We start from the raw sequence: 19,483 nt of genomic DNA, 5'->3' as shown, positions 1-19,483 counted from the left end.
TGGGATTGAAATGGCATTATGATGGTCATGGTGATGCTCCGACGAGAATAGAGAAGACGAAAAGAAAGTAATCATCTTCTCCGATGTATTTTTGATAAATTTTATATATAAATATCATGAGATTTTTTGTCGAAGAGATCTTCCTCAATAATTTTTCTCCGACTGAATATCATTGTGTTTCATGAGACGCGGGAGGGTGTGAATGATAAATTAGAGGTGTGGAGACAAACTCTTGAGTCTAAAGGGTTCAGGTTGAGTAGGAGCAAGACAGAATATTTGGAATGCAAGTTTAATGACGTGAGGCTGGAGAATGAGGTGGTAGTGAAGTTGGAATCACAGGTGGTATGTAAGAGGGATAGTTTCAAGTATCTCGGGTCCGTGATTCAGGGTAACGGTGAGATTGACGAGGATGTCTCGCACCGTATCGGGGCAGGATAGATGAAGTGGAAGCTCGCTTCAGGGATGTTGTGTGATAAGAAGGTGCCGCCCAAGCTTAAAGGCAAATTCTACAGGGTGGTAGTCCGTCCGACCATGTTGTATGGAGCGGAGTGTTGGCCAATTAAGAACTCCCACATTCAAAAAATGAAGGTGGCGGAAATGCGGATGTTGCGTTGGATGTGTGGGCTGACTAGGGGGGATAAAATTCGGAATGAGACTATCAGGGAGAAGGTTGGTGTGACTCCAGTGGAGAATAAGATGCGGGAAGTCCGATTGAGATGGTTCGGACATGTGATGAGGAGGGGCATGGATGCCCCGGTTTGTAGGTGTGAGAGGCTAGCTTTGGATGGTTTTAGGCGGGGTAGGGGTAGGCCGAAGAAATACTGGGGAGAGGTGATTAGGCGGGATATGGAGCAGTTACAGCTCACTGAGGATATGACCCTAGATAGGAAGATCTGGAGGACGCGAATTAGGGCAGAAGGTTAGGGTCAGTTTGGGTCGCTAGTGTAGGGCATTACTTGGTGGGGATATTATTCTTGCTATGATACCTTGTTTCATGCTTTATTACGAATCTGTTTACTTTTCTCTGTTTACTATTACTTGTGGGTGTCGTATTTATGTTATGCCATCTTATTCCATGCTTTACTATGAATTTATTTATTATTCCGTGTCTCGACCCGAGGGTCTATCGGGAACAGCCTTTCTACTTCTCTGGAGGTAGAGATATGGACTGCATACATCTTACCCTCCCCAGACCTCACTATGTTGGAATACACTGGGTTTGTTGTTGTTGTTGTTGAACCAAAAATTATGGACTTTATCAAAAAAAATAATGAACTCTCCAATGAAAGCCTTCATATTTTTCACTATTTTCAATTTCTTCGTTAAAGGTCCTCTTTAAAAGCTTTAAGGCAAAAGATTAGAGATGCTTTCATGGAGATTTTGGAAAAGATTACTTCGTTGAAGAAGAACCCAACAGAAAAAGAGCAAAAATTTTGAAAAAGACAGGACCCACATATAAAATGAATAAATAAAAAATTTAATTTAATTAACATTTTTTAATTGAAAAAACAATTAATTTCATTGTATATATTAAGAAGAATCTTAGGAGTAATTAATGATACAATGACTAATGAAATAGTGACATCTGTGCAATTATGTCATTTTAAGATTTTGGTTATTCCTCTCACGCACCTTAAGGAAGGTGAATACACTTTCTCTGCCACGTCACCTTCTAAGGAGGTAATAGTTCCACTTTTTTATAGTTTAGGTGTGTAATAGGTCACTATGATAGTTTAGGTGTGGCTTCGAATTTTCTTGTATAGTTTGGGGTGTAAACGATGCCTTTTCCCTATGACAATACCAAAATGTGAATGCCTCTACGAAAGACTCTATAGATAAATGTTTATGAACAATGTTTAATTGGGCTTAAAGAGAGTTTGGTAGTCTCTCCGAAAAGGTGTAAGTCATCGTGACCTAACACGCGAAACTACATTTGCCAACGTGGAAGGTCCATGTCCTGAAAAATGAATGGCTAATGTATACTTGCTTCGCGTAATAGTATTAAGTCTATGTTAATGTTATGATTGGCCAACTATGTTATCTCAATCCATGCGGCAAACATAGTTGGGGCTCAGCCAGTCGAGTGTCGTCCGGACCCACATAGCCTGTGGGTTGCCTAATGTCAGTGATTACTATCTAACTCAGAAGTAAAGCTTTGAAACATTTATGCTTTAAATGTTTTGAGTCATTATTTATGTTCTTTTCTCATGACTATGTCTTTACTTAAATAACTTGTTTTATAAACTACTTTGTCCCTTCCCCCTAGTTGCACACCAGTACTCGTCGTACCGACCATCCTCGAACTCTACATCGTTTCATGATGTAGGTTCGAAGACACATCTTTGTGGTTCTATGCAACATTAGGGTCTCTCGAGATAACATAAGCAAGTGTTGAGCTTTTCATCATTCGAAAAGCTATTTATTCATTATGTTAGTCCAGGCTTTATGTTTTATGGTATGTCGAGGCCATGTTCCGACTTAAACGCTTTCTCTTATGTTTAGAAGCTTTATAAACTTACATCAAGACGTTCAAATGTTTGTTTTAAACTTGGATGGCCTTTGTTTCCGCATTTATAATGAAATGCTCATATTGAATGTTGAGAGGTTCTCTCGGGCCTAATAGGGTCTCGAGTGCACATTAAATCCAGGGCCTAGTCTTAGGTCGTGACAGTGTGACACATGTCAAAGATGCAAAGATGAGCAAGTAGCTTATCTTGGACTCTTACAACCTTGACCAGAGAGAGCCTGGGAACATGTATCTCCTGGGAATATGTAATGTATCTATGAACTTCATAGAAAGCTTACCTAAATCAAAAGGTCACGACACCATCTTGGTAATTGTTGATAGGTATAGCATATATGCACACATCAATGCATTAGGTCATCCCTTCACTACTTCCTAGGTGGCCAGAATCTCTATGGATACTTTGTATACATGACATGGAATACCTAAAAGTACTGCATCTGATAGGGATAAGGTTTTCGTAAGTAATTTTTGGATGGAATTATTTTGGAATTTGCAGGTGCACTACAGTACTGTTCTTATCATCCTTAAAACAGATGGGCAAACTGAGAGATTGAATAGATGCTTGAATCAGGACATAAACCTAAGGAGTGGAATAAATTGTTAGCTTTAGATGACATTTGTTATAATAGCAGATACCATTCAGCTTTAAAGAAGACATCATTTAAGGTGATGTACAGCTATGAACCACCTCAACTTTCTTTTAAAATTAATTGCTCAAATTAATAGCGTGTTTCGTCAAACTTATTTTTTCTAAAAAGTGCTCATTTATAAAAGTGAGGTATTTGGCCAAGCTCTTGAGAAAAAATAAGTGCTTTCAGGAAGTAGAGGAGCTATTTTTCAGAAGTTAAAAAAGTAGTTTCTTCCTAAAAACACTTATTTGAAAAGCACTTTTGAAAAAATACAGTAAAAAGCACTATTAAAAAGCTTGGACAAGCAATAATGCTACTCAAAAGTGCTTTTTAAATCTATTGGCCAAACACAAACTATTTCACACCAAAGTACCTTTTCGAAAAGCACTTTTAGAATAAGCACTTTTTAAAATAAGCTGATTTTTCATTTTAGAAGCTTGGCCAAACATGATATAAGGTGGCTTTTGTGGATCAAGTGTTGAATGACACTCGGAAAGGGCTCAGAATAGGATGAAGGTTAATACTGACAAAAGAAGAACCTAAAGAGATTTTCATGAAAGGGACTAGGTATTCTTGAAGTTATAACCCTATAGACAAACCTCTGTGGCAATAAGAGCCTGAAGTTGGCTTCAAAATTCTATAGGCCTATCAATTCATCTAGAAGATAGGACATGTTGCATACAAACTGAATCTACCAGCTACAACCAAGATTTATTCCATATCTCCCAACTCAAAAGGAAGGTAGGTCACAAGGCAGTTCCATCTATTGACCCTCCCATTTGCTCACCTGAAGGGCAGCCTCTGATTGAACCAATTGTAGTGTTAAAAGAGGAGTATAGTAAAGAAAGGCAACAAGGAAGCCACTCGTGTTTTGGTGCAATGGGCAAACCTATATCTGAGGAAGCGACATGGGAGAATTACACCTTCATCAAGTCTCAGTTTCCAAATATTGATGAACCTTAAGGACAAAATTATGGAGGAGGATGGGCTGTCATGTTTACAGTTAATTTATGTTAAGTAGGTTTATTAATTTGCTGAGTCAGTCTTTTTTAATATTTGAATTGTAAGTTTAGTTTATGTCAATTCAGTACATTAGTTTTAATTGTTGTTTTCAGTTTAGTCCCTGAACTTGTTAGGAAAAGGAGGGACATTACCAGTATATGTACCCGCCCTTGTACATGGTACTGCCTTATAGACTATCAATGAAAATTTTCTTTTCTCAAATTTCTCTCTTCCTTCTTTCCCTCTCTATCCTAATTCTGTATTTATAGTAGCAGCGACTTTCATCATTTACAGAAACTAAAACTTAGAATGGATTGGACAGGTTGGGTTATGTCCCATTTCATAGCCTATTTCAGCCTAGCTCAATTAAGTCCAAGGAAATCTTGATAAGAATCAAACAACAAAGGAAACAAGAAAAGGATATGGGCATTAACTCTCAAGCTATTGAAATTACAGGCAACAAGAGGCTAAAACTCCCACTTCTCAACAACTCAACAACTAACCTTAATCTGAGAAATCAAAGGAAACAAGAAAACCACAAATGGGTAACCTTCGATTAATCAAACCAAAGAAGTTCACCAACAATTCCAAGATTCCACTACTAATACTCACTAATTACACACTAAATTCCTTGAGGCAATTGACTATGAAGAAACTATAAGTTTAAGAGTTCAATATTCAACATAATCTACCTTCCAAAATAAAAGAAATCTTAGTTATACTAAGGAAATAAAGAAGATACTGGCTTTTTATAGTATTCCCTTAATGAGACAGGGGCCTTGTTTGGTTTTCTTCTTTGTGAATTCTTGAATTTAAGTTGTAGTCACTTGCACAAATGGCCCCTTTTCTTCCTCCACAACCTTCCACACATTGTAAGCTTTCCACTAACATTCTTCAAGCTTCTCCCAATCTCCAGTTTACATGAGCATCAATTGTAGATCTTCGAGCTCCCTTACTTGACTACGTGTGAAGGGCCTTGAAAGACAAGTGTCATCCATGCTAGTATCAAATCTTGGGTGAGTAACATTATTAACATAGCCAATTTTAACCCGCCAAATTTAGCCCAACCCACACTATTTGACACCGCTACTCACAACGAATATTGCAACCAACAAGAATATGTTTAAACTATGGTTATTAAAAAATAAAAAAAAGGTGAGGCAAATTAGTTGTTGTTAAACAATAAAGAAATTAGACCAAGAGCATTACTTTTGAAACACAATAATTATTGAAGATCATAAAAGTATCTTGACAATTGCACTGTTAGAATGCATTTTAGATTAAATAAGTAGGACCGCTATTAGCCCAAATGATACAATATGTGAATGGCTTGTGAAGTGAAATTTAGGATAAAGGTGTGACTACAAATATAACTGACTAACCTTGTAATCTTTTTTCTGTGCTTGATCCTCCACCACTGGAACACAGTGGTTATTTTCGACAAAGATATATGACCTTGAAGATGTGACTGTACATTCTGGAAGTACTGCATCAAAAAAGTGTGCCCCTCTTTTTAAAAAAGTAAGTGTATCAGGTCACAATTGATGAGCATAATGGAGCTTGATAAGAAGATATGGAGAAGGAAAAGAGAGGAGATAGTTTGGGAGAGAGAAAAGCATACAATTTTTTGTGCATTGATTCAACTAAACATCAGAATACAAAAATATCTATATGCAGAAAATTAACCGACTTAAGCTACAAATAATTGCACATGTGTCACCTCCTGAGTAGCTACTCAAATATCAAGCTCCTAACTAATCTATACAGCTGGTCAGGATTAACTAGTAACTGCATTTGCACCTAATTGCCTATTGTACACTCCCCCTCAAGTTGAGAACGGAAAATTTTCTTCATTCCCTTCTTGATAATTAGTGTTGCATGTTGTTGGTGCCCCAAGCCTTTAGTAAAGATGACATTTGCAGGCTGCTCCTTACTAGCAACGTTGTCAGTCTTGCTAAAACCTTCATGAAGTTTCTTCCTAGTGAAATGACAATCAATCTCAATGTGGTTTGTCCTATCATGATACATGGGATTGGATGCTATCTGTAATGCAGCCATGTTATCATAATACACCTCCATTGGCAATTGTACTTGCACTTGTTTCTCTGGCAATAACCTTTTTAACCATGTCAACTCTGCCACATGTCTGAGACATGCAGCCGTATTCTGTTTCAGTAGAACTCCTTGAAAAATGAAATGGCACTTCCCAGGAAATGAGTGAGGTACCCAATTTAACACAACAAACTAGAGACAGACTTTCTGGACATAGGACATGAGCCCCAATCTAAGTCACAAAAGGCCTCAAGCTTCTCACTTCCTTTGCTTGACATTAGTAAGCCAAGTCCTGGCTGACTCTTGATATACTTCACCACATGTAAGGTTGGCTCATAATGAGATTTCTTAGGTGTATGCATAAATTGACTTAAGGACTGAACAGCCTAAGATAAATCAGGCCTTGTGATTGTGAGATATAACAGTGAGCCCATTAGAGGGCTTAGAAGTCCTATTAGATCTCCTAGCTTAAGAAGGAGGCTGAGAAGTGAGGGAAGAAGAAGAGCATGAAGAGGTGATAAAGGTGGAAGAGGAGAAGTAGAAGTGGAAAGAAGAAGAGTAGAAGGATAAGAGGGAACAAGAGAAGGACAGAAAAAGTAATAGCATCCATGGAAACTCAACATCATCTAAGGAAGCTCTAGAAGTTCCAAATGTATCCATGACAAGATCTCTGTAAAGAGTCCCACATTGAAAAAAAAGGACGGTACTTGGACTCCTTATATGGACTTGGGCAATCCTCCCCTCATGAAGTAGGCTTTGAGGTTGAGTTAGGCCCAAGGTCCATTTTTTACATGGTATCAGAGTTGACGGTTCATATTAAAGAAATATTCATGTCGAGTTCATAAAGTTGCAACCAGTTTGATATAAAAAAGATTTCGTCCAACATGTGAAGAAGTAATTTCATTCATATTTTCAATAATCTTGTTGCTTCATCTTTAAAACAAAATCAATTTTAATCCATGCTTATGGGCTCCAACTTTCAATCCCTGTTTACTTTTAACGTTTGGGCTCTTTTCAACTCGTGCATATACTTTTAACATAGGAGCTCCACTTTAGTTGTGCTAACTTTGAATGCACAAGGCTCCAATTCCAACCCTGTTCAGTTACTTATAACATAGGGCTCAAATAATATTAACCCATGCTTTTATTTTTAATACACAGGGCTCTAATTTTTAACCTATAACAAATTTTAATCATGGTAAGCAACAAAGATATATGAAGAACGAAAATCATGCATGAGAAGAATGTGGTCAAGTTTTGCAAGAAAATTAAGTCAAAATGAGGAGATTTGTTAGGATTTTTACCTTGATTTTCTTATTAAATTTGAGTATTAACTTTCTATTTAAGAAATATAAAAGTAATATCATAATTACTTTTATGTTTTCCTAACAGAAAAATATAAAACTCTTTCATATACCTGTTTCTTGGAGGAAAGATTTTAGATCTCTAGAAATCGAAAATCCCTCTTCTCATACTATAAGACAGTAGCATCCACAATGTAGTCTTTAAAAAACTCTGTTTTAGCAAGGGAATTTTCTCTCAAACAGTTTTTATACTTTTTTATTTAGTTTTTAATATGTAGGTCAATTGGTTGAACCATATCAATAGAATTATGTTTAAATATGTTATTCTTTGTCATCTGACTTATCATTTTATGGTTTGCAGACTATGAGCTTCCGCATGACGCCCTCTCGATTTCGAACCCAACAATTGGTATCAGAGCAATGTTCATTAAAATTCTTTGTTCACCGATACAGGGTCACCATATTATATATTGTTCACACTCCAGTTAATAAGATTTGGGCATGTAGGGAGTGCTAAGAGTTCCACATTGAAAAAAAGATTGGTACTTGGACTCCTTATATGGACTTGGGCAATCCTCCCCTCATGAGCTAGCTTCTAAGGTTAAGTTAGGTCCAAGATCCATTCTTTACAATCTCAAACAAGAAAATTTCAAGAAAAGCTTAATGGGCTTGAATTAGCAATTAAAAAGTGTCTTCGGATGGAAAAAGGCCTAAAACCCAATGAAGATATTTTCTCTAAGTTTTACATCTATCCGGAGGCCTAAATTTAAGTCCAAGATGAGGGGAATGAGGCCCAAATTTGCCCCGAATGGAGAAAATACAATAACCCAAAACTAGTATTCTTTTAACTTGTTTCTAGAATCTATAATAAAGAGTTGTTTTATTCTACGTTGACTTCATTAGACTATGCGGTCAACATGCTATGCCTCTAAAAAATATCATTGTGAGAAATATAAGAGAAGAATATTATTTGAATTATTGTGACCACATTATTAAATGAGACCCTATTTATAAATACTACATTCTAATCCTTTTCCAAATAGGTCACTACATTACAATTCTTTTCCAAATAGGTCACTACATTACAATCCTGGAGGATATCCAATTAACTTGAAGCATGTCTCCTAGTGTTATGTTGCTCAGACCCTTCAAAAATTTCAACGGGTATTTTTGGAGAATCCAAAACAGATGTGGCATCAAAAGTGAAGAGTTTGCGCAACGTAGCCTAAGTGTGACCTTTCATCCTACAGTAATAACATTTCAAATTTGAATTTGTAATCCTTTTGAACCTCATGTTTGATACATCGGCAGTAATAGAAAAGCCATTATCTCCATCTACAGGTGCTGCTACCAAACTCACTGTGCATCATGTTTCCACTACCAGTCCTTTGAAACTCCTCTTGAGTGGGCATGGAACATGCTTGATCAAGAATGAGAGTAGGATTCATCATGAGAATTTGACTCAAGTGTGATTCATAGTTATCGTTTTGTCCTGTTCAGTGTTTTCAAAGGCGTTTTCGGGGCGAGTCTCGGGGCAAGGCATATGAAAAAGGCACCCGGGTATGCAAATTAAAGGTGCAGATCCATTAGGCGTAAGCAATTGAAATTGGAGCATAAGCCCCACGCATAAAAACATAACTCCCGGACATTAATTTTGTTTTTTATTATTTTAAAAGTATTTTTGTTATAAATCATCCCCAAACCCCACTTTGTGGGAATACACGGGGTTTGTTATTGTTGTATTTTTGTTATAAATCATGTTTTTTATTATTGGTATGATGATATTTACACTTTATGCTATGATATTTTTCAGGTTGTAGTGATTTTTCTAAAATATATAAATAAATAAAAACAGCTCTCACATAAAACGACATTGTCATACCTAATCTTTTAGATAATCATGCTTAAAATTGAAAAGGATAGAGATTTCATAGTACTATGTTCATGAGGCAATTTTATCCATTTTTTGTCATTACTTTTACACATTTTATCATTCTAAACAATAATCAGTGCAAACATTAGCTGAGGGTTGGAAGGACTGGTAGATGTAGGGATGGATGTATATTGATGATTTCATTTTAAAGATTATCTCAATTATTATTATTTTTGTGTTGATACCTTTCTCAAATAATTACTATAATATTTTTTTCTATATTATTAGTGATTTATTTAAATTTATTTGCAGAATCACTAAAAATTTTACTTTTGCTTATTTTCTTAGTGATAAAATTATAAAATTGAAGATGCATGAGATATACGCTCCTTAAATCCATGGGTCTTACGCCCATGGCTCAGGGCATACACCTCAATCCGTGCTATGTAAAACGCTTCGCCTCGCACCCTCGTATGTTAAAACACTGGTCCCATTAAAAATTCATAAACTTTTGTTGATGAAGAAAATAGTGAATATCCTAGATATAAAGAATCGCAGACAGGAAAAGGAATTATCGACTTGAATTCATCCCATAGATCGTTTAATCTTGAGTAGACAAAAAAATACTCGGTGCAAATGATAAATTTTGGTTGCGTTTACTTTATCAAAGTATCTTAAATGCCTTTCACACTTCCTAAGCACTCTCAAATTACACAACTCCCCTCCTCAACTAGCACTCTCAAATTACACAACTCCCCTCCTCAACTCCTGGACTACAGAACTCATAATCCATGACTGCACAATTGCATTACATTTATCCCATTGATGTAACTTAAACCTATCTTGCATACAACTTTCTCTTGAAGCTACCGTCAACAAACCCTACCTTATTCTTCAGCAGCGAGGACAAAAGCATAGATCTACTCCACTCCGAGTAGTTTTCCATTCCAATTAACAATTGAGGAACGAGAGAGATACCTGATGTATACAAATGTTGCATGTGCAGTGGATCTTTATAATATAACAGAGTAATTGCTTGTGATGACCCTGACTCTGCAACTGTGTAGTATTTGTCAGCGTAGTTCAATTCAAGATATCGAATCAAGGAACAAAGCGAGATCAGATGAAGAGAGAATTAGCTCAAATAAAATGAGAAACTCAATAATCTGGATGGCACTAAACACAATTCTGATACCATGTTAAAATCAGTGTTGTCAAAGGTGCGCTTAATTAAGCCTTAGAGTGAGGCTCAAAACGTATTTGAGTGCTTCCCCTCGCTTAATGTGCGCTTCAGTGTTGTCGTCGAGGTTCGAAGGCATATTTTCCCTTGACAATGAGCCTATTCTGAAAAGGTGACACACTAACACTAAATAGTTGATATTTCACTTTATTTATATTTTCCAAATTCTTTGTAATATTTATCATTCAAGCTTATATTAATTATTATTGTACTAAACATATATATTTGTATTTTTATCACCTTTTTTAATTAATGACCATGCTTTAATCTGCACTTAAATCCCCAATGGATCTTAGAACTTTTATGCACTTAAATTAGTGTTTTAGCTCACCATTGCTGAGCACAATCGAGCTAGAGGAGAAGAGATGCTAGAGGATTAAGGAAAAGAGGAGATGGTCAGAGAGAAACAGAAATAATACTGTGTATTGATTCAACTGAACATCAGTATACCAAAATGTGCATATGTAGGAAATTAGCTGACTTAAGCTACAACTGACTGCACACATGTCACCACCTAAGTGGCTTCTTAAATAACAAACTCCTAAGTCCTAACTAATCTGTACAGCTGGCCATAGTTAAGTACTAACTACATTTGCACCTAATTGCCTATTTCTACACTCTTCCAACAGGTCATTCTTGTCTCTGTTTATTAAAGTCACGCTGGAAATGCTGACCACAAAATCTCCTCATATAAAATGGAGATTGGAAATTTGTGCACTTAAGTCAAATATCAAAGAAGACGTGACAAGCAGAAGAATGTTAATATATATGGTACAGATCAAGGAGAGGCGTAGTATCAGAAAGATTTTTAGAAGTACTATTAAAAATGAACAGGATTCAGAATTTTACTATTACCAGAACTTTCCTTTTCTCTCTCGCGGTCTTGATCAGTGCAAGAGCCTGACCCACTTAGTACAGCAGCAGCTTTGTCATTCCAACGTATACTGTCTGCTTTCATTTCATTTGTGTTGTTAAGATCTTCAATATCAGTAGCATCTTCAATAGAGCTTTCGAGCTTCTGAGCAGTCTACAACAGATTATCCTCGAAGTTACAACATGTAAAGAATTAAGAATGTCATTCCAGGTTTGCATACCCACAATTTTTAATGAACGCGAATGGAAATATTTGTTTAAGTTTTCAATTTTATTACAGAATGACAATTAAATTATTTACCTAATTGTTTAGAAGAACAAAAATCTTTAGGCAGTCAAAAGTGTCCTCAGAAGGAAAAGACCTGAAAGAAAGGAAAATATATGCCTTACAGTGGAGTCAACCCGCCCCTCATTTCTTGTATGCAGCGCCCCTTCCAGGTGATGACAAAAATACACTTCTGACTTAACCTGAAACATAATTATAACCAAAAAATCAACAATCTCCTCCAAAAAAGAAAGAGAAGACTAGTTTTCATGTCAGGAGATCCGAAAGTTGTAAAAGGAAAGACTTGAGCAACGTGAAAAAAAATCATTTTTATACATGCTTTCTTGTCTCAAAAAAAAAAAAATATGGAAAACATGCTTTCAGTGTCAAGCATCCTCCTCTTTCTGCCTTACATTCTCCACAAAGATGTGAAGACATATTGTGCAGCTATATATTAGTGCACTAGAAAGAAGTTTCCAAAGTTCAAACAGCTAAACAATTCTATCTTCCATTACAGTACTTCCTTACAAGCTGACAACCATCTTGCTTCATGTTCCATTACGACCTTGTTTACTATTCTTTATCTTGAGCCGGGGGTCTATCGGAAACAGCCTCTCTACTTCTTCGGAGGTAGCGGTATGGACTGCATAAATTTTACCCTCCCCAAACCTCACTTTGTGGGAATACACTGGGTTTGTTGTTGTTGTTGTTACAAGCTGGCAACCACCCCATATTGCAACCCACCCACCCCCCCACCCCCCACCAAAAAAAAAAAGAGAGAACAATAATAAGGGATAAGCAACCTAATTCCCAGTTTAACTATCAAATGGATGAAAGAGAACCACTCTCAATCTACTTCTAATCTCATCATGAAATGGAAGAGAAGAACCAGGACCAGATATATGGTGGAAAACAAGAAAGGCAAGCATTAAAGGATCCGAAACATATTCTCCAAGATGAATCTTGCTTATTTACCTCATTAAAGTCGGTGGATTGATGATTCTCAAAATCTGAGTAACTTTTTCTTCTGAATTCATCCACTTTTCTGGAGGAAACCTCACTTGAAATCCCTTTCCTACAGCAGCTGTTACTTTGCCAATACCTCAGTTCATTCTCTAATTCAGAGAATTTTGTTTTCTCATTGATTATGTAATTTCCAGGAGTGCAAGTTTCACTTTCACCCACCTGTTACATGAAAATTACTACTCCCTCCGTTTCAAAAGAATGGCCTACTTTGACTTGGCACAAAGTTTAAGAAAATAAAGAAAACTTTTGAACTTGTGGTCTTAAATTAAAGTAGTGTCAAATGTACCAAAATGCCCTTTAATCTTGTGGTCACAAACATGCCATGTGGAAAGTTGAAATTAAAATACTGTCAAAAAAGGAAAGGGGTCATTCTTTTTTAAAGAGACTAAAAAGGAAAGTAGGTCCTTTTTTAAACGAAGGGAGTATATAATATAAACAAGTATAGTTCCTAAATGGTAAAGCCCAAGAATGAACACATAAAGATATTACTTAGGAAAATGTTAAACAAAGAGTATGCAGTTAGAAAACCACTCCCTACCTACTTCAAAAACTCATCTCAGCATGAAATAGAAGAGAAGAACCAAACTAAAAAATTATATGGTGGACAACAAAAAGGAAAGTATTAGACAATATAAAAATGACTCCAGCGCATGTACCTCATTGCAATCAGTTGAATGATTCTCATCATAATCTAACAATTTTTTTCCTCTGAATCCATCAACTTTTCTGGAGAATATCTCACTTGAAATTCCTTCCCTACAGCAGCAGTTACTTTGCCAATCCCTCACTTGATTCTCTAGTTCTGCAGATCTAGTTTCCTCACTAGTTAAGCAATTTCTGAGGGTGCAAATTTCATTTTCCGCCACCTGTAACATGAACATAACTACTCAGTATAACCAGATGTAGTTCCTAAATGGTAAAGCCCAATAATGGAACCTAAAGTATATTAAAATCCAACAGTAGCAAGTTATACAAAGAGTACATTTCGGTGCATTATACCTCAAGTTTTCTCTTGTATTCTTTCAAGACTTTCCACAAAGCTTTACTAAAATTTTGCAGAATCTGATGGTTTCTCTCTTCCCTTTCCATGTCAACGTGATCAACTCTGAGAATATTCCTCTCATTAGCTTCTACAGTGATGATCTCCTCAGATTGTGCACGAACATCTGTCAAACTGACATTCTTCATTCCTTCCGCAGCAGCTTCTATCCAACAGAAGCTATCAATTTTAAACACAACCATCTGCTGGAGATATCTTACAGTGCATTCTACAAAAAAGTGGAAGAAAAGAAAGAGATGGAAGAATTGAACTTTTGGAAACCTTTATTCAGAAGTTGAGCACATTCATAACTTCCTTGATTGACCTGCATGAAAATAACAGTTGGCATGAAAAAATAATACTCCCTCCGTTCCACAATAAATTAATTGTTGGATTTTGGCACACATGTTAAGAAAAAAAAGCAAAGACATAAATTTATCATGTTTTTTCATTTTTACCCTCTTGAAAAGCAAAGACACATGATACATCACTCCCTATGCAATGCACATTTAATGAAGGATAAATTTGGAAAATATTTCCAACATTTATCTTGAATTGTGAACCATTCACTTATTTTGAAACACTAAAATTGCTCTAACAATTCACTTATTGTGAAACGAAGGGAGTAATATTTTTGGCACATCTTCTGTAGGATACCCTATCATATTACTTCGAATACAGAACACAAACATAGCCCAATATATCATACATTAATATATAAAACTTTGTTTGAGTCACCATGTAGTTGATGATGTAGACAAGTTTTCCTTCTCCTACAACGATAATATGTCATTTAATTTTATTTCTTAAGTTCGTAATTAAGTAAGTAATTAAGTAATTAACAGAATTAATTTTGTCTCCTCATTTTAGTTGATAGTATGCATGTAGATACAAAATAGTGAGTTCTCGTTTCTCATTTGTACAATGAGATCAATATGATTAACATATCTCCATGTAATTTAGTCTTTTATTTAAAATGTTTCAGTTTTCAGCATATTCACAGATAGTTCTGAATTTTAGTTCACTACACCTCCCGTATTGTGATTATTTGTTTCTATTATTTAAATAATATTTTCTCTTTAACCATAATAATCAAAAGAGGGCTCAGAGGCCCATTTATCCAAAAAAAAAAAAATAGTCCAACAACAGCAAAATAACAGCCAAAAATCCATCCAAAACAAATTAGAAATAGACACAGACCATAAAAGGTGAATGAACAAATAATAGACAATTTTGAAAGAGAATTGACGAAGGAAACATACGCACATCATCATAATGAAAGAGATGGAACAAAATATTTATTCTTTTTTTATAACCAAGAAATCCTGAGGACCAGTAACACAAAGTTCAAACCTCAGTGTATAATAGACCAATCCCTCTAACCCTTTTCCACTTAAATACCAAGCTTTTGTCTCTAGAAAAGTTTGAAACTGTGACAGCCTAACCCACACATCACCCACTGCACTCCCTCCCACTTGACCAAATACCTGGAGGTAGAACAAGACATTATTTATCAACCAGTATGAATGTTTTGTTAGCTTGGTTATTTAAAGTTGAGACCCAAGACATTGTCAAAAGATGTCTTCTTACAAGAGTTACTTTAAAGCACAAAAGGACCAGAACGGTTCATTCTGCGTTTAAAATTCTAGGATAATCTTAAGAGACTAACTGAAACTGATATTTCGGTAAGCAATCACCTCATGCAAAATATTGGATTAAACAATCACTTCACACCAAACCTCTGGTGAAACATGTTACTTAAGCATAAAGCCTAAGGTACGGGATGTAAAATAGGAAAATGGGACAAATATGATATACCTCACAATCTTCACTTCGGCTCAACTTCATCCTTTTAAGCTGCACTAAGCTAGGTGTTCTTTGCACAGACCTCTTGTTGTGGTTTAAGACTCCATGTTCTTCAATGATGTCAAACCTGCATCACCAGTTCCTTGTTGAAAAAATTCTAAATAACAGAAAAGTTCAATGCTAAACCAGCTGTTACAACAACCGTCATACTTGATTTTTGTATATGGTGAAGCCTGCCTTAGAAGGAAAGAAGTATCAAGGTAGTCTTCTTCCCCTGGTCTTACAGTTAGAAGCTGCAGTATGGACATAGAAAGCCACAAAGGACAATGTTAAGAAAACCGTGGAGCAGAAAAAATTGATGGACGTGCAATATTTTTAGCAGTCCATGACAGTTTTAAAATATCTAAACTGATTTCTGCAAATTAAATGCATACCAATGCCATCCGCTTCTTGCCTTCCAAATAATCTCGTAAGTATCTTGTCAACTATGCAAAAGAAGAACCCAGAAAATTACAAGGAAAGTCAGATGAAGGATATTCTATCTGAAGAAAAATAGCTCTCCATGTATACAATATCACCTATCCAATGAATAAAAAGATTTTGTCTCAACATTGACTAGGGTATTTCGGTGATGTCTATGATTTTAGATAGATAGTCTATAGTAGTACCTTGTGGGTGTCTTATTTCCTTTATTATCTAGCAGTGTGCTATCTCATCTTGGTGTGTCTTTGATGTTATTTGTTTGGTATATTGTTATATGTCCTGAGCCGGGGTTCTACCGGAAACAGCCTCTCTACTTCATCTGAAGTAGTGGTGGTATGGACTGTGTACACTCTACCCTCCCCAGACCCCACGTTGTGGGAATACACTGGGTATGTTGTTGTTGTTGTTGTTGTAGTCTCAACATTGACTAGGGGGATGGGGCTCAAATACTCTAAGGAAGGAAGGGATAAAGAAAAAAAGCAATATAGAATATACCTACCTGGAATATTAATCGCTAATTAATTGTCTGTGATCTCAACAACCAAATCTAGTAGTACAATCACATTTCTTGTTCAAACTATTTCTTAACATAAATTTGTCTGAACATGAATTTACACAGGATATTACTCTAATAGCTCTACTGTGTGAAACATTTATTACACCTTCATTCGCACTTTACTAGGAACTCTATTAGATAACATTGGATAGAAGCAAAATGATTTATTTCGACAAGTAGAAGCAAATATAAAAGTAACACGCAATGACTATAGACCCATAAAATTTCCTAGAAAGTGACACAGAAGAATAAAAAAGTAGGACATTACCAAAGAGTTTTGAAAGTGCTTCTGCATAGGTTTCCTCGGGTTCTTCTGATGCTCCAATAATGCCTGCACGGAACTATCAGTGGATGAGGAATAAAAAGAAGAGTGACATACCTTGACATTCATGAAATGGATGTCATAAACCAGATTAATGCTGCATACCCTTAAGCACAAGCCAAATACCATCGATGTGTTGTTGATAAAATTACTTTCGAGCAGTCTAATCCCCTATACATGAGTAATATTATCAGTGAGATGTAGCGAGCCAGAGAAATACATTAACCAACAAAATTTCAACATAACATCCAAGGTCTAAGAATGATTGAAGAGTCGCAATCTTCTTCTGGTGGTAAGATCGAGATCTAACCAAGACAGTCTTGACAGTAAAATCAAAGATTAGAACATCTTTTATGTAATGATATGATTCCAGTGGCCAAAGACAATCTCTACCTGATTTCCGGTCTTCTTTTCCCTCTCAGCTCCAGCAAGGTCAACTATAGTCAGGACAGCACTGTTTGAGTTATCACCACCAACTTTTTCATCTACCTTCTTATATTCGCAGCGGATGTTTATGATGCACTGTGAACGACTGCAAGGATGTTAAATCTTCTATCATGATAAATACAAGTGCACACGACTACGTAAACATAACCTATCCTTCATATCCGTAAACTAGAGAATGATTCGAAACAAGATATCAGTGTTTCGTCTTTTATTAATGTTGTTAGAATCTTGTGAATATCCTATTGAATATATGTAAATATAGTATGTAGCTTGATTTACTCCTATTTTTAATTAGTTATTGATTTGCATTGATTTATATTGATTAGGATTGATTTCCTTTCCTTTTGAGAACATTTAAACTTAGATATTTAAACTTCAATAGCTTGAGGGAATGATCAAGCTGAGTTCTCTCAAACTCTTTTTCTCACATGGTATCAAGCACTTTTAGTGAGAAAAATAAGAAAAACATACGAGAATAGAATTGCCAAGCATTTTTCCGGCAAAACCACCACTGTTCCGCGATTCCGACACTCTCCAGGGGTACTGTGCATATACCAGTACCACCACAACGATTGGAATCCTCGCACGAACTCTCCCAAAAAAATGTGTTGGTGTAGGGCTAGTCACACGCCACAGCCAGGTCCAGATCTCTGGTGTCACGCACTCCACGCGCTGAGGGGTGAGGTGTTTCCCAGCCACTTTTCCGGCATATTCTTTTTTCCAGTAGGTCCACCCCATCATTGCAAACCTACCCATATAATTTTTTCTGATTTCGATCACTTTCTAGCAGTCATATTCAAATTTTCCGGCAACTGTCTTCCAGATTCAGGCGAAAACAAGCAGTTCATTTTCCAAGTTCCGACGATTGCAGCTTTTCCAGATTCGGGTAGCATCTACATTATGTCCCTCAATTCATATGTTTTGTCTAAACCTGTAGTTTCCAACAACCCGAACCACTCCATCACCACTAAACCCTTTATAGGTAGTGCAAACTACTTGTCCTGGTCTTCCCCTGTTTTGTAAGGGACAAGGGGTTTAGGACCACTTGATTAAACAAGCTAAAGATGTTGATGAAAAAGATAAGCGCAAAGAAGATTGATGCTCATTTGTGTAGTCTGTTATGGAAATCTATTGATTCAATGTTAATGCCATTGTTCCAACCATTCAAACATGCTTCTTAGTTTGGGAAAAGGCTTGTGGGTTTTACACAAATGACATCTCTCATTTTTATAATATTATTTCTCGGTTGGCTAATCTTAAAAGCGGGATTCGGATATGTCTATCTATCTTGAACAGGACAGGTTCAGGCGGTTATGGGAGAGTTCACTGAGTTGATGCCCGCTACTCCAAGTGTTGGAAAAAAGTTGGAGCAACGTGTGAAGATGTTTTAGTTGTTACACTTGTTGGAATTCCATCTGATCTTGACTCTTATGTGAGATCAAATTTTGGCTAGCCCCATTGTTCTTCTATGGATGACCTATTCGCTCGATTGTTGCGACTGGCTGCACCAACTATGTCATCTTGTCATCTGGTGCCACCTGCACAGTCTTCTGTTCTAGCATCTTAAACTGGAAATTGACATGGAGGTTGCTATGGGAAACCTCGGCCAAGGTGTGACTATTATAACAAATTGGGTCATACTCGTGATGTGTGCTACTCTATCCATGGTAAACCAAAAATGCTCATGTTGCTAAGACTGAATCCACTATCAAACCAATCAACTTTTCTCTTTATTTGAAGTAGAATACTATGACTTTCTTCAGTATCAAGCGAGTAAGCAGACATCTCCGTCAATAGCTTTCGTTACTCAGACCGGCAATCTTGTTGCTTGTATCTCACAGTCCACCACACTTGGCCCTTAGGTCATGGATTTGGGCACTTCTGACCACATTTCTGGTAACAAATCTTTATAGACTAATGTTAGTTACTCTCGGTCCCTTCCCACTGTTACGTTAGCTAATGGTTCTTGCGAGGAATATAGGTGAAAAATATTATTGAATTGTTGTTTCTACATTATACATTGAGACCCTATTTATAAA

General features: G+C 36.3%; 1 protein-coding gene across 6 annotated transcripts in view; it reads right to left on the bottom strand.

The window, feature by feature from the left end:
• Positions 1 to 19,483, bottom strand: part of LOC107838951 (kinesin-like protein KIN-6) — a 51,267-nt gene that overhangs the window by 18,858 nt on the left and 12,926 nt on the right. For 2 of the 6 annotated variants that reach the window (XM_047395719.1, XM_047395723.1), the window contains 14 exons: positions 17,391 to 17,529; positions 17,103 to 17,168; positions 16,944 to 17,006; positions 16,071 to 16,121; positions 15,847 to 15,929; positions 15,649 to 15,763; positions 14,113 to 14,155; positions 13,791 to 13,996; positions 13,448 to 13,657; positions 12,741 to 12,950; positions 11,891 to 11,968; positions 11,483 to 11,654; positions 10,366 to 10,446; positions 5,541 to 5,644 (listed from right to left, as the gene is read on the bottom strand). In XM_047395719.1, the coding sequence (XP_047251675.1) occupies positions 5,541 to 5,644; positions 10,366 to 10,446; positions 11,483 to 11,654; positions 11,891 to 11,968; positions 12,741 to 12,950; positions 13,448 to 13,657; positions 13,791 to 13,996; positions 14,113 to 14,155; positions 15,649 to 15,763; positions 15,847 to 15,929; positions 16,071 to 16,121; positions 16,944 to 17,006; positions 17,103 to 17,168; positions 17,391 to 17,529 (1,621 nt within the window). Of the gene's footprint in view, positions 1 to 5,540; positions 5,668 to 10,365; positions 10,447 to 11,482; positions 11,655 to 11,890; positions 11,969 to 12,740; positions 12,951 to 13,447; positions 13,658 to 13,790; positions 13,997 to 14,112; positions 14,156 to 15,648; positions 15,764 to 15,846; positions 15,930 to 16,070; positions 16,122 to 16,943; positions 17,007 to 17,102; positions 17,169 to 17,390; positions 17,530 to 19,483 lie in introns of all 6 variants that reach the window. The other 4 variants (XM_047395720.1, XM_016682245.2, XM_047395721.1 and 1 more) reach the window with 4 other exon arrangements.

This window comes from Capsicum annuum, chromosome 8, assembly GCF_002878395.1.
Source record: "Capsicum annuum cultivar UCD-10X-F1 chromosome 8, UCD10Xv1.1, whole genome shotgun sequence".
NCBI lineage: Eukaryota > Viridiplantae > Streptophyta > Magnoliopsida > Solanales > Solanaceae > Capsicum > Capsicum annuum.
Note: the sequence above shows the minus strand (reverse complement) of the source record. Positions and strands in the feature narration are given on the sequence as shown.